This window comes from Hetaerina americana, unplaced genomic scaffold, assembly GCF_022747635.1.
Source record: "Hetaerina americana unplaced genomic scaffold, ioHetAmer1.1.p SCAF_1, whole genome shotgun sequence".
In the NCBI taxonomy this organism is placed as follows: Eukaryota; Metazoa; Arthropoda; class Insecta; order Odonata; family Calopterygidae; genus Hetaerina; species Hetaerina americana.
The window spans coordinates 102,937,312-102,957,956 of NW_027286069.1; the positions used below are offsets into that span (position 1 = coordinate 102,937,312).

General features: G+C 33.2%; 2 protein-coding genes across 3 annotated transcripts in view; one reads left to right on the plus strand and one right to left on the minus strand.

The window, feature by feature from the left end:
• LOC139695489 (uncharacterized) overlaps positions 1-2,805 on the minus strand; it is a 73,148-nt gene extending 70,343 nt beyond the window's left edge. The window contains exons 1-3 of one of the 2 annotated variants that reach the window (XM_071594281.1): positions 2,793-2,805; positions 2,123-2,663; positions 1,829-2,002 (exon numbers count right to left, since the gene is read on the minus strand). In XM_071594281.1, coding sequence (XP_071450382.1) covers positions 1,829-2,002; positions 2,123-2,518 — 570 coding nt within the window. In that variant the 5' untranslated portion in view covers positions 2,519-2,663; positions 2,793-2,805. Of the gene's footprint in view, positions 1-1,828; positions 2,003-2,122; positions 2,680-2,792 lie in introns of those variants that run through there. The other variant, XM_071594289.1, reaches the window with a different exon arrangement.
• Positions 2,806-2,864: 59 nt separating this feature from the next.
• LOC139695503 (malonyl-CoA decarboxylase, mitochondrial-like) lies at positions 2,865-19,359 on the plus strand. Its single transcript, XM_071594301.1, has 10 exons — positions 2,865-3,253; positions 3,337-3,477; positions 3,572-3,712; positions 3,797-3,952; positions 10,365-10,566; positions 11,056-11,159; positions 11,241-11,385; positions 11,760-11,984; positions 13,625-13,730; positions 15,586-19,359. The coding sequence occupies exons 1-10, from the start codon at positions 3,002-3,004 to the stop codon at positions 15,740-15,742; spliced, it is 1,629 nt and encodes a 542-aa protein (XP_071450402.1). The 5' UTR covers positions 2,865-3,001; the 3' UTR covers positions 15,743-19,359.
• Positions 19,360-20,645: the final 1,286 nt, after the last annotated feature.

The following is a 20,645-nucleotide window of genomic DNA, read 5'->3' on the forward strand; positions in this document are numbered from 1 at the left end:
ACAATTTTTAGCATTAATAGGAATTTCATTTTATGCTCACAATGTAAAACCTATTTTCCAGAACAATATTTTAATTCACTTTTCATGAAACCATTATGAAACAGAAACTAAACATTTGGCAAACTACATTGATGTGGAATTACTTCAGATAAAATTCCAACAGCCAACTCGTGCAAAATTTCTCATTGAATGCACACATGATATCAGTTGCTTGTATTTGGTCTTATTTAGACCTTATCTTACCGTAATCCTGTCTTATTATTTTCCTTATCCTACTACATGCAGATTTATAAAATGTCCTGACATCAAAGGATACATTTGGTGGCATAATTAATTCACTAAAACAACTACCCAAAACTCACAACAATTTTCTAGAATATTATTTAAAGTTCACTGGCATAAAGTATGTAATCATTGACAAGGTGCTATTTTCATGATGAAAAAATCTTATTGGAAGTGTCCAGCCAGTTATTAATACTGCTATTAGTCCACCACCCTCATTCTTTGGTCATACCCTTAAGCCACCACAAAGGGTGTGGCACTCATTTAAACATCAATAATGATGGCTATAGGACTCATCCTTAGTTGATTACATGCTATCTATGGCAGATAACCATTTAAGCAGAAACAAATGGAAGCTGGAATCATTGATTGACTACATGCTGTGCAGCTGCTAAAGGCTTTTAAAAATAGCTAAACAATAAGTACTTGGTACAAGGTATAAAAAACTTCTAAATTAGATATAAACTTATATTTTAACTATTCTAATCTATTCATAGCTGTGTTATAATAAAAACAGATGACAAAAAATAATATTTTCAATTAGATCAACCAAATGCAAACAATTCTTTATGCCAAGTGAAATTTTTCAAGTGATAGAATAAGATCATTCTGATGACATAAATTAACCAGCTCTAGTAGCTGTGTGTGCCCAAGGTCATCACTATAAGGACAGGAGTTTGGATCTATTTAAAGACAAGAGCAGAATGCTTACATGGAAGGAATAGATGTTATATCAAAAATTAATGAAGAAATTGTCTGACATAAAAAATCAATAAATCCACTGATACTGCATTGAGTTTTTGGACTGATTTAAAAAAGTTTATTTTTAAATCCTCTATTGTTAGAAATATATTATTAGTCTGAAATTAGCAAAGCAAATCGCTGCCAGTTAGTTATCAAATAAATAAGTAGGTGGATTTCTGAAGAAAAATGGAGTTTCAGGGTTCTAGCTCCCAATGAATTAAAATGGGTAATGATTATTAAAAATACAGAGAACCATTAATGAAATAACTCACAATACATAGGCGAACAAAAAGGGATTACTAATCCAGAATTATCATTAGAATATTTGATTTAGTAATATTTGTGTAGTAATTCATTGAAATCATGGATGGTATCATAAAAGCCACACCCTTAATATCACTTTTCTTAAATAATATTAACTATTGATGCGAAAAACTACAGTTCATGGAATCGGAGAGAAATCTCTGCTAACAGTAGGACCTTACATTATATTTACAAATCAGAGAAAGCAAAACTCGGCTCACAAGCAATTAAAGCATACATATGGGCTACAAATAAACAAAATAAAATTACCAAAAAGATGCAAAAATACATGAGAAATTGGCATTGCCTGATAATTTGCCTGACATATTGGAACATAATGATTTTTTCCAGTTAAAATGACGGGATGAGTGTCCTTCAACATGTTTGTGAATGCAGAGCAAAACAAGTTGAATATATTAAATTGAAATGGTGTAAACATTTCAGCTCAGAAAAATGAACGCTTTTAAATAAAGAGGCCAATATAGATAATAAAACCTACCTTATTAGGCATCTCAAAATTGGCCCCCTTTTTCAACAGTAACACACAAATCTCATAATAACAATTCTTTACTGCAATGTGCAATGCAGAATTCCCTTCAAAATCAACAGAATGGTGGTCTTCCCCTCTCTCCAATATGGATAAAGTACATTCTTTTTGACCACACTCGACAGCCTGAAATCGACAAAATATCTTTTATTATTTCGGACGAAAATAAAGAAGCGAAATAGAAAACAATATAACTCAGAATTAAATCAATACATCAAAACTCTGCTAAGGTGAAAATACACCCACTTTTAGAAGGGGGACTTTTCCCTCGTTGTCTCGTATGTCCGTTCTAGCATTATTGACAAGCAAGAAATGGACAACGTTGTTGTGTCCACATGCCGCAGCTAAATGCAATGCTGTTCGGTTCAATTTGTCAGGAATGTCAATATCACCCTTTTTCATTACAGCTTTTACTTTGTCTAGATTCCCCTGCCATGCCGCTTTATGGAGTTTAGTAACAGACTTATCCTTCCCACTAAGATCTATAAAGTATTTCTGACCCTCACAAGCTTCAATTCCATCGCCAAGTGCAATTTCATAAGGACTATGAAGATTTTCTGATGATGAAAGGGCTGTGTTGGGTGACACTCGTTCTCGTCTATCGTCTTTTTTACCCTTCACAAATTTTAAAACTTTTTTCATGTTGCTGATAATTGTATTTCCAAAAGGTCTTGATGAATCTCGTAATCCAGCCAAAATATAATAAATTAGTATTCAATCATATAATAAACGAATTTGGAAGTAACTGGCTACATCTTCAACTCCACACGAACCAAGATTACACAAGCTGTAAATAAAAAATATTTTAAATAATTTACTTCGGAAGGCTAAATTTTAACAAGTTTTCTCAAGGAATAAAATTTGCAGCAAATAAGCGTAGAAAGTGCATTTAAAAGAAATAATATCGAGCCATTACCACAACATTTCCATCCCTGCAGCGCGTTTCGACAGTCATCTTATTTTTAAGATCAGAAATGTACACAGGAGATGTCTATTATTATAAAACTCGATGATTAAATAGCGTTAATCAATTGACGTATTTGCGAATTTCGCAAAGACGTCGGTGGTGCTCATAACCTTTAAGCATAAGGTGATATCTAGGTAAAACCAGACAATTCGTTGGGAATGGAAAATATTAGCGGTCGAAAGAGTTTGCTTGAAATGGAGAGACAGTTAAGCCGAATTACTACAATATCTGAGGATCCCGAAGAAGGCGAAGAGGAAATAGAAAATGAAGGTGGAGTGGATGAATCTTTGGAGGGAGATGAGGAAAATATTGAACCATGCAGCACTGTTGAAGATGAGGTTAGAGTGGAAACGTTTCTGAAAGAGGCTATGTCCTTCAAGCGTTCCAACGTCAGTAATTGGGTGGTAGAGGTAATGAAAATTTCTCTTCGAACTTAACGGTAACGCAGGAAATGTAACAGTTTTAAAAAATTATCTGACATTCATTTCCATAGGTAAAGATTAAAGACTTGGTGAAAGATTATAAGAAACTCTTACCTGACCATAAACGTATGTTTCTGAAAGTTTTAGCTCGAGATTATTCAGTTGATCATGGGGAAGTGCTCAATTGTGCTAATGCTTTCATTCAATCTAAGGTATTTTGTAATAAAATGAAGATATCTTGTGCGCTTGAATAATATGCTTACCAGGTGAAATCGAATAGTTTGCTAAAATATATAATATATCTAGGATAAAAATGAAAAGCAGCTATTAAAAATTGAAGATGATCTTAAAAATTCCCTCACTCCTAACTACAACTGGCTCTTTCATCACGTTGGTCGTTTGGATAAAGGAGTGAAATTTCTGGTGGATTTACGTACGGACACACTGGTCTGTTTATTATAAAAGTATTGTTTAGTCATTCCTGTCTGAATACTTACGGTGAAATAATGAGCTGTTTCTATACCATGTAAGGAGCTACTGGCAGATACTGACACAAATGATGAAGAACATCCCTATTTGGCTCAGCTGAATGCTAATCTCCGAGACTTGTTGTCTCTGTGGTTTTCCGTCGGCTTTCTATCATTGGAAAGAGTCACTTGGGCATCATCCTGCGACATGCTGCAGAAGGTTATTGGCTTCTTAGGCCTCCCAATATTTATGCTATTACAGCTGTAGTCAAACCCCTAGCGTATCATTGTTTGCATGTGATAGATCACCAGTAGTGAGATAATAGGAGTAGACTTTGAGTAAGTATTTTTTTACCTAAACTTAGATTTAGTATTTGTGGTTAATAAAATATTCATGTATTTTGTTATATTTAAAATCCAACCTTTTAATTGCTACGAAAAGCATAATTTCATTCACTTTTAAAATATTTACCAGGCCTAAAGATAGTAAAAATGGGTAATGTCTAGTGGCCCTAATTTCAAAGTGTGATGGTCTACCACAGGTGCCTTATGCTCAAATATCAGCAATCAATGGAAACATTTGAAATGAATAAAAAATCAAGGTTTTGTACTAGGACCCTCGGTGCTGTACTGGTAATGGCTGTTCAGCATATTTGTAGCCCTAGTTCCTGTTGACTCAGACTGACTTTGTATCATCCGCAATTAGATGGATTTTCATTTCTCGCTGCCATCTTCAGTCAGTAAGCACTGATTTCAAATGTAAAACCACTAAGCCATTAGATCCACAAGTAGTACACACAAGTTAGTTCCAATGCAAAATATGCCATTCCTCCAAATTTTATAAATTAGTGAGACTTTTTTTCAATAAATTTCAAAGTTCATTTAGTAGTTGTGATTGCAATGAATTTTATCTGGGCATTATTTTGTTCTATCTTAGAGAAGAGTGGGAATCAGTCAGATGCCCAAATTGTAAAATGCAGAGTAGAGAGCTCTCTGTGCTTACCAAAAATCTCCCATTCATTATAAATTTGGGAAATCCTCGGCACTGGCTTAAATTGTCATTGCCTGTAACCAAAATAATAGAATTTAGTCACTGGCGAAAAATTTGCCTAGCTTAAGAATGAATAATACATCAAGTAGTATTTTTGTAGTAGGTAATAATTATTATGTTTTAATGGTCAATTTCTCTTTATATATTCATATAATACCATGTCAATAATTGGAATTGATTTTATGCAGCTCCCTACTCAGTTTTCAAGTCAGATTACCTTTGTCTTCATATTTAACCAGTTGTAAGTTTGCCATTGATTTTTTCATGTATTTCATCGCGGTCCTTCCTCATTTGCTCTTTACATTGATTTTTCTTCAACAATTTCTTGCCGACCTTGATGGTGATGAGGTAATGCCTTCGCCTGCTGTTCCAGAGGTCAAGGGTTCGATGTCCATGTCTTGGTGTGCTTCCATTTACATAGGACATGGTTGTTTGTGATTGTAAATTGTCTACCCTGTACTTATTATTTTGGTGGACTTTAAATAAATAATGTCTTCAGTAAGCTCTGATGTCACCAAAATTAGCCAATGAGTTGATATCACGTTTACTTCTCAGTATTTTTTTGTAGGCTAATTTCTTTTCCTCCTCTTCTTATAATAGTTCCATTACTCCATTGGTGAGGAGTATGGTAGCCTATGGATAGTGTTTGGCTATCAACCAGAGAGGTGCGGGTTCAGTGCTCACTGAATTTGGACACCTACAGGTATCCCCATGCTTTATTATACTTCAGATACCAGATCTCCCTGAGTAAAACATGCTGAATGCGAAAGATTCCCCTCTCCTCCCTGCTTGGTGATTTTCACTTGCAGTACAGCTTAACACAAGGTTTTCTTGTAGTGAAGTATAATAATCATCTCGTAATTTTTGTGTGAAGTACTCAACAATAACTGCCATCTCTTGGTCGTGAAAACCTGAAAATATTAGCACAATATATTTTGCATTGTGTCGAAGAATACTTTTCATTCACGAAACAATGTAATCTGGCAATAATCAAATGCACTTCAGAACTTTATTATACAATATTTGTCTAGTGAATATTTATTGTCGTTGAAAAATCACTAAGGAGTCTCAATAATTGATAGCAATTGTGATTTCATTGAATGAGATCTTCCGTTTGCATTGATTTGGACACCTTTAGGTGATTGTCTCTGTGGATGTTATCCACCTAGACCCAAATCTCACGTTAATAGTATCTTTCATCCAAATGTAACCCTTTGCACAAACAGCCTATCACCAAAATGCAGAATGTTTAAAGTGTAAAAATTATTGCCTTGCCCGGGAAGGTCATCCCCATCAAGGTGAATGATTTTTACACTGATAATTCTGCATATTAATGCATATTAGCCGATGACTCTATTAAAAGTTACTGTCACAGCATCTCCCACTCTTCTTTGGACATCCTATCCCTTTGATCCTCGGTGAAGTCATCTTCATTGCTTTGCGTGTGTCCTTTTCCTCATTCATATGCTTGGAATGGAGAATTCACTCAACCTTCCTCACTAGCCATCCCATTATAATTAAAAAGTTGACCAAAGGGAAAGTGGCATTGGAACTCTACGTTTGCAATGATGGGTGTGAGATGATCCAAGTAGTGAGAATTAAATCGTCACGATTGTCATCTTTCTTTACTCTGCTGGTCATATCTCTCATGACTTACATGAATACCTAACATGACTCAACTAGTCCAGCTGAGGAGTCAGAGCTCAGAATTGACACCATTTATGTAATTCCATGAATGCCAGTAGGGCGAGAGCTACTAATTCAATAAGTGGCAAGAGATTATTAATGTATGGACGTCACAAGGTATAATCCTACAATTTGGCCAAAAATCTGGTGAGTCAAAATGCAGTAGCACTTAGGTGAACAGTGGAGTCCTAACTTTATTTTTGAAATATTTGATCAGATTCTCTGATGACACATCAAAGAAAGATATGGAGTGAATTATGGATGCAAGTAGTTCATTTTATAAAAATTCTAGAATGTGGAGGAATGGGAATGAAAAAGGGTAGTGAAATTAATTGGAAAATTTCTGGAGAATGAAATAAGGGTGAAATATTTTTTCTTATCCCTGGAATGCTGAAAACTTTGACAAGAAGTGGGGACAGTATCAATTTTCCCATCTCACATTCCTTCGCATCACTTTTGGATACTCATTGGAGCTGTCAGAAGCTGTTAATAATACACCATCCACTACCATTCAGCATTGACTGTCAGATATATTACAATTCCTTGGAAGAATGTACCATTAAGAAAGAAGAGTTTAACATTGCTGAAGTTAAGGTAGGATTAGGTTGAAAACTTTGTAAACAGTAATATTTCTCATGGCCCATAAAGCTCTTTGATAAAAACAATAGCTTGTAGTAAAGCCATACAATTTTACTAAATTCTAATGTTCACTCTGTGTGGGAGATATAAATAAAATTGATATGCACAGCCATGCATGATTGGCTATCCCAGGTAATCTTTGTAAAAAGCTCCCTCATCTTCAAAGCTGCAATTAAAGGGTTGAGGCAAAAAAAAGAAAATTTTCTACATTATAAATTTTGTAATACTCAATCAAAATTCATTCTTGTAATTTTCAAAAGATTACTACTGAAAAAATAATGCATATATTCTCCATGAGAAAGAAACTGAATATGTGACTTAGACCACTGATCAGAGAAGTACTTTTGTGCAGTATATGGCAACCTAACAGGTAATCAAAGTTGTAGAGGTTTTGTGGAATCCTTAAAATGTGACAAATAGCTAATAACTGTGATGTCATCTGAATAAGAATTCTCCACAGCCTTGGTCAGTCATTTTTGTAAATCTAATCCAAACTGTCAATTCATCAGTAGGAACCTGGGAATGGGTTTGACATTTGACCACTGAATTGTTGAAGGAAGCATCTTAGAGAACATTCTAATTTGGAAGTACTAGGGTTGGCTGAGAAAGTTGTGGTTCTTCAAGCTTTTTTTCTTGGATGCCCCAGTCATCCTGAGTATGAGAGCTATAGGTATAAATAATAACCCCCAACCATTTAAGAAAGGGGCATTGATCAGTTGATTCCTGATATTATCAAAATTTAATTCCTCTAACTTTGTCGCCTATAGTTTGAATTTGTTTAAAATGTCCTTGCTTGACTGTTGATAAGTCAATGATTTTAATGGATAAATATCTAGAATTAATGTGTTCTATGCTTTATGTAGGTTAAGTGTGTGTATGTAATATTGCTACTCCTTTATGTTTGTGTATAATCATGTATAACTATAATGAAATAATCATAGAGTTTTTCAAACCATTAATGTTATTGGTAAATCATGTTGGATTATAAAAATAGACAGCAGCTGTAAACACTTACAGGAAAACTTTTTACTTACAATTATTTCTCTGAGAATGATGTGTCATGTGTGCTAAAAAGTACTGACGTTTTATCAAAGTTTTATTTCCATTTTCATCACCATTAAATCATGGATTTTATGACTCAGAGTACTTTCATGTGTGTGTGTGTGTGATTTGTGAGTTCTGTTTCTACAAGTAGTTTATGTTAGTTTGCTGATGAATGGAAATATCTAGGTAGAAACTAATACTAACAACTTCATTAATATTGACACTGAAATTATACACAAAAACAACTGAGCTCAATCTTATTTTGAAGACACAACACTATATTTTTGTCAGTCACCAAAAATAAAAGTAATAAATCACCCATATCAAACATTAATTTTATTGAAAATGTTTCAGATTCTACCTAGTCACAATTTGCAAGCAATATTATGAGCATTATGGGGATTATGGATGGATTCAATAATGAATGATATGTAAGTATGTTTATAATGAATCAGTAACTTCTGATAGTGATTTCATATTATTTTATGGGAATTATAGTTTAAATATGTTCTGTAGGCTATTTTGATTTATTTTTACACAGATGAAAGACAGAGTGGAAACACCTTTCTACTGCAGTTAATTTGACATCAAATTACAGACACCTTTTCGTTGTGACGTAAATTTTCTCCTCTCATACCATTTTGTTGAAGGAAGCTAAAATCAGTTGTCTGTTTACAGTAGGATACCTGTATTTAAAAGTATTTTCATTACTGAAAGCCTTAATTTTTGTTTGCAGTACTCATAATTACTTCTTAATTGCTCAGACTTCCATCCAGGGATTGATTTATTATCTGCTAGCCTTTGTGTAAATCTTTGATTAAATTACTTGGTAAAGTGGGGTATGGCTTCCTCAGCCATATGATGAAGAACATTTATATATGGCTTTACTTTTTGACAAAAACCCAGCTTCATGATGCCAGTAATAAAAGCATATTTACTTTCAGCATTGCCTTCAGGACTGAGCCCTCATCAGTATCACTAATGCTGTAAATTAAAATCTTTTATCTTCTTTACTGCTGACATAACACAGGCTATTTATTTCTCTCTAATCAGCTAGTAAATGCATTTCAGTATCTTCTAAACCTGCTTTTCTGGCTCACCTCAGTATAATGCCTATCGTCCTCCTTCCCTATCCCTATAAAAAGAAAAAGTATTGATTCTAGCATTCACAATTTCATACTTGGTCAAGTCTTATTTTATAAGTTCATTTTGATGATAATAGTTGAATATTTTTTATTCACTTATGGAGATAATCCATGTATCTTAGATACATTTAGTCAGGAGCAAAGTGGAGTGTATATATATAAGCCAGCAAAGGAAAAAATATGAAAAAATTTATCATAAAAATCTAAGTGTTAGTACATAAATAACTACACCAATTGTATTAAACTATGTTAGTGCATGTATTAGCTGATTATAAAATGAAATAATAATTATTTTTTGGTCTTGTTGATCAATCTTTAATGTGAACCCTGCATGTGCAAAAGCATTTCTATTTTATTTATGTTCCCAGCTCTTGAAATTGTTAACTGGATCTTATACAAATAATTGATGCAGAACAAATTTACTAAAGCATTAATGCCTGTCAATTTATCTTGCCAATTTTGTTTTAGCACATACTTTTACAGATATATAGCATACTTTTATAGAATATTTTATAATATACTTTTACAGAATATATTCCACTGACATTCGCAATTCCAAGTGATGTAATTTAATGTAGATAAATGTAGTTGGATAAAATGCATATTTAGCTGCAGCAAAAAAGGCTTGTCTATTTCAAAGACATAATGCATGCAAAGGAATAAAATAATTCTTGAAAAACAGAGTCAACTTTAATACTAAAATTTGGATGTAGTATATGTGAATCTCATTTTTCATCTCTTTCTCTGAGGAAAATTTTTTCATATCACTTTCATCATTTTGGTTCATTAATTTATCATTCTTACCCTATCCAATGGACTATTGTCCTTTAGCCAACCACAAAATCCTGCAACTAAAAAGTCTAGAGTGGGCCTCTGTGCAATATTTATATCTTCTTAAAATGTGTGGTTATCAAAATGTAACATGAAAAATGCTGAATATAAGTTTCATATGGTTTGTATTAAATCTGAAGCTCTGTGGCAATGGGAAATATGTGCATGGGTCTATTAAATGGTATAACACCAGTCTGATCCTAATTTTTGACTTTTTTACTTCTTTTGCGATGCAGATCTCTGACTATGAAGCTGTGCATCCTATGCATAATTGGACTGAATTGAAGCGTCGTGTGGGGCCTAATCGACGTTGCTTTGTATATACTCATGGTAGCATGCCAGAGGAACCAATTGTTGTTCTTCATACTGCTCTAACTGATGACATACCTAGCTCTCTAAGAACTCTTGTAACGCCTGCTCCTACTGCACGCATGTCAGGTTTGAGTAACTCTTTCTTTGGCATTACATGTTCATAGGTGTGTGGTCTTTTCCTTTTGGTTCAGTAAAACTATATTTTTATGTAATTTACTCTCACTTGTAGTTAAGCTATATATGTATAGTCTTCCACACTTCACCGTAGCCTTTGTATTTACCTATATTAATGTGAATGGAGTTAATTTTTCAATACATATTTAATCTTGTACAATATCATATCCATCTTATTTAATTTACATTTTGCAAGTTTTAAATTGTGCATGGTAGCTCTCTCACTCTTTTACCATCTAATTCTGAGATAAAAAGTAATTATGAATATGTGTATGCTATTGTTCTGATGGCTAATGATTAATTCATCAAAATGGTCAATCATGAACAGTGCCACGAGGGCACAAATTATATTTTTGGTTGATAGTAAAATAAAAAATTAATACTTTCCTTTTTATCTTTAAGTTTATTTGAAAAATTAATTATCTTCAATATTTTCAACAGTTGATGCTTCTGCTGGAATGCGGGCTCAACCCCAGGCTGAAAATCTGGTTCATACAAAAGCTGCAATCTTTTACTCAATAACCTCAACGCAAAAGGGATTACAGGTTTTCACTATTTTTCCTTGTTGGCATTAATGATACTATCTCTCACTTCATAAAGTACTTATCCTTAGTATGTAATTGCAGGGCATTGAGCTTGGCACATATTTAATCAAGAGAGTTGTTAAGGAGCTTCAGGCAGAGTTTCCACATATGAAGAAATTTTCAAGCCTCTCCCCTATTCCACGATTTCACCAGTGGCTAATGGATAAAATAAAAGGATTTTCTAGTGGTATGGTTCTAAAGATTGACTGCAATTGTAACTTTAAATAAAAGCTATCAACTTCACTATTTTATTAATCCCAGAGAAGAATTATTGTGAAATACTGGAGCATGAATCTGAATTTTCTGTAGGAGAATACTTGTGTTGATAAGAGTAAAGTACTTTCATTTCTTCTGCCCCAACTATCTTATTTGGATTTCTATTCAAAGCTGTCATCATGCAACAATAGAATTCATCATGAGAAAATTGTTTATGAAGAAAATATTATTTTTGCATACTGTCAATTCAGTGATAGTGAAAGTCAATGCAAAAGTGATTTAGTTATCATCATAGGTGATGGTTTTGAGATACCACTGTGTAAATTTCTTCAATTTTAATTTCAGATGTTGAAACAGATTTATTTACTAATGATGAGTTGTCTTCACTAAAAAAATTGCTGAAAACAGAAGATTCTGGTGAATTTTGGAATACACTCAGACAAGTTCTGGATAGCAATAGCTGGGTGCAAGACCATAAACTGGTGATGGTTTTTGAAACTCCACTCATGCGTCTTTGCACACGCTATTTACATTTGGAGAAGCGAAGAGGTGCTGCCCTTGATCCTGTTGGTATGATGAACTTGTATAATACTGCATGGTATATAAGTGAATAATATTCAAGCACGTAGCTCATTTATCAAGTATTTCATTTAACAGTTTACCACCATACCTTAATAATATGGCATTTTTTTTGCTTTTACAAGATTGTCTTGAATACCTACTAGCAGTTAGGAGCTTATATTTCTTATAAAGTGGTACATTTGTAATCGTTACATTAGAAATGCCATGTTAGTATTCTTTCAATAGTTCCATAAGGTTTATAGATGTTTCAATGCAACAATTTCAGAGTGTAAAAGTCATTCGCCTTGATCGGGAATCGAACCTGGATCCCTCAATGTCCGGTCGAGTGCTTAAGCCAGTTAAGCTATCGAGGCATCCTCCTAAACTCTAACATTTTGGGGGCTTTCGAATCCTAGTCAAGTGGGCGGATGGCTCCGTTAAAAGTCACTGTTGCGTCATCTCCCGCAGTTTCTTTGGAATTTATAAATGTTGTTTAAGATTAATAGGAAAGCTGATAAATAATGTTATTTGAACGTTATGCACACAATGGGTTCATTGAAAAATTAAATTCTTTTTGGGTTTATTGAAATATTTTCTGTACATCATTTTCCTTACTTAGGTCAATTAATTTGAAATTTTTCTCAATTTTAATTCATAAATAACAAATAATAAATATTTCTATTTTCATTACTCTTTCCTTCCACTATCCTCTATAAGTAAGCCAGACAAATTTGTATAGTTGGGAGTTCTTAACCTTTTATCATACCATGGACCCCATTGATAGCCTGGTGAACACTACAGGCCCATTCTCAAGAAAAATGTATTGTTGGCAAATGTATACAGTATTGTGGCAAAGCTAATATCAGTCATTTGCTACAAAAATTTAGTTTAATTTTCTTTTATCCATGATAAACATTCACTTTCATCCAAGGGTTTGCCCCTAAGGCATTGCTGCATATCCTTGTCTGTCAACAGGTTGCATGGTTTTTTTACTTAGCTTTTGGGCTGCATTAAGAAAACTGCAGAAAATATAAAAATTACCTCTTCCACTTGAATTATTTTGTTACATTAGTATGCATAAAAAGTGTCTATGAAAAATTTTTTGTTATATTTTACAATGAAATAAAGTTTTCCATTAATTTAAAGCTGAATAAAGAAATTACCCCTCTCATGAAATTTCAAGCATCTTTTAACTTGAACAAAATCAGCATCGTCATTTGTGTGTTACATAAGAAGCAGTGCCCATGTGACCCATAAGTCACAGGTTGTGCACCACTGCTTTGAGATTTTTGGGTAGTTCCTAAGTTGATCTGTATGTGCTGAAGAGAAGTCTTGCTTGCATTCCAGTCAAAAGGTACAGGTCTGAAGTTTTGGCTTCTCCAAGCCAACTTTGGTCCTGTAGAAGTTTACTGGAATATCCCTGGAATTCACTCAATGACTTGGACAATGCAGGAGGATCTAAAAACTTGGGGTCACCCGTGAGTCACCTTAGAAGCCTTTGTAATATCTCTAACCAAGGTTTCTTTGAAAAAAGGTTAAGAATCCCAGATCTAGTGACTTTCTGGCAAAAACTAAAAGTTTTGAATTAAACTTCTGAGTTGCAGTATTGTTAATCATGAACTGAATTTCCATTTATTGTATGTTTACAGCAAATTTCCACCTCAGGAATGGAGCCATGATGTGGAGGTTGAATTGGAAGGCTGATATGACAGGACGAGGCCTGAATAATTCATTTGGCATAATGGTCAACTATAGGTAAGGATTTGTTTTTGGTTCATTTGATTTTGTAATCCATGCTAAGTGATTTTTTTGTCAAGGAGAAAAAAAAACACTTTGAGCTCATTAATATAATGGATTCACCTGATTATCCCCCATGTATTTCTTCCCATCTACCAGTTCCATTTTAATGATGCTCCTTTATTGATACGTCACCATATTGCTTTTGGAATACACACATTTTTGTGGGTAGGAAGGAATTCCTTTTTGTGTGCCACCTGGTAGTTTTCTAGAAAATTCTTTTACTCAAATTGATCTAGTCTGGATATAGCTGGTTCAGGAGTATTACCCAATGTTAGTTCTGGAACCATTCAATCTATAGCTCTTCCTTTCTCTATCCATTTGGGTAATATGATATCCCAATAAATAAATATCAGCATTCAAATGACAGTTTGTAGTAGTAGTATTTAGGGGAGGCGACCGACAGCTGAGGTCATTTGCGTCATAGGGGATGGACAGGAAAGGATGAAGGGTGGAGAGAAACCCGGCATCGGCATTAGCCTACTCTTTACGAAAGGCGACAAGGGGTCCGCAGTTTAACATCCCATCCGATGGATGGCGTACTCACTCAAAGTGCCCTCCACAAAGCACCTCAAGTAGCGATCGAGATACCTCTGAAAAATATTCAACACTGCCAGGATTTGAACCCGGGCTCTCTGGGTGGGAAGCCAGTACATTACCCCCCGCACCATCTCGATCCCCTCAAATGATAGTTTCACTATGATTTGGTCAGATCTAACATTTCGTGCAGAAATTGTGGGAACTTAACCATATGCTCTTTTCCACCTGTTCCTATGGAAAGTTTAGCTTTTAGTTTGAAAATGTTGCTCTTATGGGATAGTATAGGCTCAGAAAATTCACATATTCTGTTTACACATGAGAAAACTTATCATCTGCATATTGTGAGATTTCATACAAGCAATGTTATTTCATATTTTTAAACAGTATTCCTATAATTTAATCTAGTCACAAGAAATGTGTATTTCTTGATGAAAAACATAACAGTTTCAGGTATAATTTTGTGGAATTCCTTCTTGATGGGGGTAAAAAAAGAAACTTTACACTTCCACAGTAAAGATTTAATATTTTATGACCATGGTTTCAATACTGCACATCATTATCGGCTAACATACATCAGCATTTTTTCAACTTATGTAGTCTGGCTCCAAGAGGGGAGTAAGGGAGAGGAGAGGGTGTAAGATAGGGGGAGTAAGGGCTGAACTTACCCCCTCTCCCTTACTCCCCCTACCTTACCCCCTCTTGAAGACTGTATAAGTTGCAAAAATGTTGATGCATGTTACCTGATGATGATGACCAGCATTAAAACCATGGTCGTGAAATATAAAATTTTTATTGTGGAAGTGTAAAGTTTCTTTTTTACCCTCTTCTTGATGAAAGTTCAACCATTAGCTTTGATAATGTTTTGGTTGTTAATTTACTTAGTTTTCTTATGAAAATCTGCCGTTCAAAACTATAGATTCAAGCATATGCAGATACATTTTTCATTAAGCTTCTGTGAATGTAACTTTTTTAATACTAACTAAAGGGTATAAAACAATAAAATTATTTATCCTGTCAACATTTTAGAATGATTCATTTATTTTCTTAACTCTTTTCTGTTCTTAAACCTTTTGATATTACTCACCTGTTTATGTGCAAAAATGTGAGATTGAATTCAAGTGGCTTTAAATTATTTCTTAGTATAAAAACCTCAATAGGGCAAAATCTAAGATTCACTCAAAAGGAACTAAAAAATATTCCCATTTCAGATTTCCTTTATTCTCCTCATACCTTTAGCTCATTAATATTGAATATTTTTTGTTTTCTAATGCAGATATTTTCTGGGAGATGCTGAGAAGCACAGCAGAATGTACCTAGAAGATCAAACAATAGCATGCTCAGATCAAATCCGCCATCTGTCAAGACTTGCATCTGATTTGATGAACAAATCCTTGCAGCAAAAAAATTTAGGTGGAGAAATAAGTATATAACAAGAATACTTTTAGATACTATTAATAATTTAGTTAAAATTTTTAGAATATGACTCAAATTTAAAACAGTCCAAGCATTTAAATCTAGGAAATTTTCTTATTTAGCAATGAATATGTAAATCTTGTAATTAATAAGGAGTCGGCATGCAATCTTCACCATCCATCTTTATTCCCTCCAATTTTATAACCTATGGGGACTTAAACAATCATTTTAGACTTATTAGTTTAGTACTTGTTGTTATGAGAATGAAAACATGTCTGTGTGATAAACGGGCTCAAATTCAAGTTTGATATGAAGAGCCTAAAGTTCTCTTGAAATAATATTGATTATTTGTCCTAACGAAGAGGCTATAACAATGGATGAAGACCTGCATAACATTATGTGATTGGTTTATCATTTGCAACTTCAGTTGTCACTCAGAGTGAACTTTCATTTTACCTAAGCCTATTTGAATTTATTTATAATTACATTCACTGATATACAAGTGCACATTTGAAGGTAAAAATGAAGGATGTAGTTCATTCTCCTAGTGGTGAGGAGGTTGTATACATCTACATCTCCTGTAAGTCCACAACCCACTTCATGAGATGTGGTATGGACTACCATGGGGTCCAAGGCCAAAGTATTTATTATCATCAGCTGTTGTCTGGAGAGAGGCTTTGAGTATTCACTATTTTGCAAATTAGTTTCACATAGCCAATAAGCACTCTTAAGGGCAAATCATGTATGTAAATATGTCATGCAGTCATAAACTATTTGATGCATGTATTACCTACAAAAAATGAATGAATTTCTGACAGTACCTAATTTAATTGGCATCAAAAATATTTTGGTATTTTATTTAGGATAAGTAATTTAAAAGTATTTTTTCTTCTCTGAATGCTAAATAGGTCAATGGACACTCTATGATTGATCAATTTTTGGTGATAAAACATCTGTGCCCATTTGTTGGTGCCACATACATCACAATAATTCCCATTTAATGAACCAATTCCTTTCTCAACATTTTTATCTATTCATATTTTTTCAAAATGAAATTATTGCTCAATGAGAGCCTTTGTAAATAGATAAAGAGCATTCTTATGACTGTCCTTTCAAGATTAAGGAAGCTAACCTCAGCAAATGTAATTTAAATGTAAATTTTGTGTGTAAAATATAACATTCATGTTAGGTTTCAAATTGATTGAGTATGCCTTTTTTAAAGAAAATTTAATTAATGTATTTTATTCGTAATACTAAAAATTACTTGTGAGATTTATGTGATTTTAAGGATTTTATCTTTTTTAAAACATTGTGACAATGTGCATTCATCGACTTGTAAATATTTATTTGGTAGATGTAAATAGCATCAATTTTGAAAGTGAGCCCAATTTTCAAGGTTTTGCCAGTAAAAAGTTTCCTTTTCCAATAAGTTTAAAAATGACTGAATGGATAAAAAGAAGTAGTTTGGATTTAAATTCAATAGGAAGTTATTTTCTTGTGCATACAAGTTCAATTGTTGAATTGCTGGGATAAAAAGCTAGACATGAAAACCAAGAGTGAAAAATCTGGACCATGTAATAGGAAAACATGCACATTCTTTCTGTAAATATTCATGGCAAAGTATTTTGTGATAAAGAACAATAAGTATTTAATATTGGTTAGTCCAATGCATGCATTAATATCCTTTTTAACAACTTTAATTGGAACATAAAACTTGAGCTTATAGCAACTATTACATAAAAAATTGGGACCTCTGCTGGTAAATGAAATATACCTGAGTGGTCCATTAAAATCAAGAACTGTCTTTGTTTGTTGAGACTTCTGGATTGTCTGTGCACATCTCATAATGCAAGTTAGGTATGTAGTAAATATATTAACACATTCTGAAGATTGTCTTGATGTAATATTTTGATGAATTTTGGTACACCTTTGAATCTCACCATCAAGTTAACAACTGGAAGAAAAGTGTTCAATATTTTTGTCTTAATCAAATCCATTTATTCAAAAACACCAAGTAGATGGTAGATGGTATATAAGAAAATGCTATTATAAACAGTGCAAAGAATAAAGTTGTTCTATGTTTCCAGGAATAATAGAAAAAAAGTTCCATCCAAATTCCAGGGTAGAGTTCAATACTCCACAGTCTCACCAAAAATGGATACCTCTTATGATACTACGAACACAAAACTTTGATTTGCACTCACTTCTGTAAGCAGGTCTTGTAGTTCAACTAGGAAGACTAGAATATTTCTATGCATCACAGCAGGAATGAATTGTCCATTTTTTTCAATGATAGGTGAAGTATTTATAAAATTTTTCAATATTCCAACATTAGTCTGAACATATTGATATGTACCACCTTTTTCCAACCTTCCTGGCTGCCATCAGCTCAACAATGCACAGTTTATTGCGGTGCTGGAAAATTTGCCATTTGAAGCAGAGAATAACTGAATTTTAAATACAATTGTTGATAAAGCTGTGAAATATAATTTTTATAAACTCAGGAATATGTTTGTACCAATGACCATTGATTTGATTGATTTCATCGCGTACATTATGAACTTATGAAAAAAATTATTTCAACCCAATTGGGTTTGGCTTTAGCTCGATTGTTTGTCATTTTATTATTATCTTGTGGCAAGAGAGATAGAACACCTATGGAAAATCTTCAAAATTTCTGCTCCATTGATGATGTGGGTGTTTTCTGCAAACGTACTTGTGTCTCATTGTTGACCACTATTTCTATCCAAGCACCCAGTTAGTCTTAATGTATCTTGATCTTCCATTTAAAGAAATTATATTAATAGAAAAGTATGATAGCATTATCACTGCGCCAAAAAATTAGCATATGTAGGTAGATTCAGAAAGGCAATGAAGGAGAGACTATATTTAGGGAGGCAGTATGTTCAGATTAATGTAGTTTAACAACGGGAAATTCCATTGCTATCAGTGACAACTTTAATTGGCGATCCTTTATGTATAAAAAATTTAGTTGATCTACATTGGTTTAAGTTGCTACGAGAAATTTTTGAGTATTAATTAGACCTCATTTTCAAGTTAATAGTAGACTATTTACATACTTTTGTTTACATGGTCTACCAATTACCTATCTAATTAATTTGTATTCTTGAAAAACTTCTGAAATTCTACATTTTCCTTGAAACAAAATGCAACATAAATACATTATCCTCATGAAGGCCAATGTGTTGGTATCCCCTTGTGATGTATATTTTACTATGCTAAATTATGATGGTATTTAATTTTGTTACCTACAAGAATGGTGTAGTCAGTACAAAAGGTTGTTTATTGTGTGTAAATTTGTTAGCACCTAATGTCATTTTGTTTCTGACATGTTGTTATATTGGAAAAGACTGACTTTTTTATGAGTACTGCCATGGACTGGTTACTTCGTTAGGGGATAAAATATATTGTTATTTGTTGATAGTGAGCATAAATTATTCCACTTGCTACTGATCTTTCATAAAGCAAATAAATGTGTATTATTATTTTTAATTTGTGGAAAGGGAAGATGCATGTGTTGAATATATTTTTTTCATACAATTTATTTGTATTGTTAATGTAGTGAATTAAAATAAACAACATGCAGTGTAAATAATTATTTTTTTGATTTCCAAAACTCTATAAGAGCACTCTACTGTATTAACTCACACCAGTGCATTTGGTACATATTTTTTTGAAAATTACATCAATTAGAAAAAGTCCATCATTTACTGAAATTGTTTCCTCAAAACTTCCAGAGATATTGACTTTAGCCTTATAACTTGAACAAGTCAGACCATGTCATCTGGGAAAATTAACCAGCTCCTTAAATCTGGATTTTGAGTGGAGAAATTTGGTTAATTTATTTGGTGAAAATTTAATTTAAATTGATACTTTGTAAAATTCAGAGCAACCCATTCAATTTTGAGATTTGATTTATATGCTGTATATTAACCAGAGGGTCATGTTTAACTACTAAATAGAGCTGGTGGAAGTGATTTCACCAGAAAGAGGACTGTAAAGTAAAATAATCTTTGGTATTTGGCCAAGGACATTGGATTAAAATGGCAAAGCCAACTTTGGGTAAACAAAATGAAGTCACATTTTGCATTTTGGTACACTGCCCATGTCATGGAATGTTTTCATTTTGAAGATGTGAGAACCAATATTTTCAGAGTAAAACAGGTTTGTATTTTGGATATTATTTGATGATGGTGTGTTATGTCCTTAAATTAAGTAATAGAATGTGTATGCAAATGAAGGTATTTTTCGGCATCATTTAAGGATGATTTTACCCAGAGCACATGCTATATGTATTAGTGTACAGTTTTGTAATATTAACATTATTTTTTTAATGTGAATTATGATTAACTCAATGTAAAAGCATGGGATACCTCTAATTTTCCTCTTGTAACTCTGAGGGAGTACACCTGTTTACAGCATACAACCCTGTCAAATTAATTTGGCTGATTACATATCCAAAGAGGGTTCAATATTTTTCTGCTGTCATGCCATAGGGCTCTGTCTTAATATGGAGATCTATAATTTAACAGGGAAATTGAACATTTTCTATTCAACATTCATGAAATAATTGTTTTCTTGGTGAAATTTGACTGGATAAAGCTACAGAGCCAAAGCAGATGAGTTGGCACTTTAAAATTTTCCATTTGTGTTTTAATAATTTATTTTGACCAAATAAAAGAGCCTTCAAATCATATTAACTTCTTGGTTCAAGAAAATACTGACCATGTTTTTTCATAAATCATAGTTTCACAATGACCTATCTTTTACTTCCAAAATTATATGTTTTATTTGGTGAGCACTCTACATGAATTGAAGCTATTGAATAAGACAGTGGTTTACCAATTCTGCCAATTGCTCCACAGGAGAAAAAAGAGTTTTAATAATAGCATAATAAGC

Bases quoted from the DNA above. Each gene is read 5' to 3' on its own strand.
- LOC139695503 (XM_071594301.1), top strand. From the start codon at position 3,002: ATGGAAAATATTAGCGGTCGAAAGAGTTTGCTTGAAATGGAGAGACAG. The intron at 3,478-3,571 runs GTATTTTGTAAT...TAATATATCTAG, and splicing joins ATGCTTTCATTCAATCTAAG to GATAAAAATGAAAAGCAGCT. The intron at 3,713-3,796 runs GTCTGTTTATTA...ATACCATGTAAG, and splicing joins ATTTACGTACGGACACACTG to GAGCTACTGGCAGATACTGA.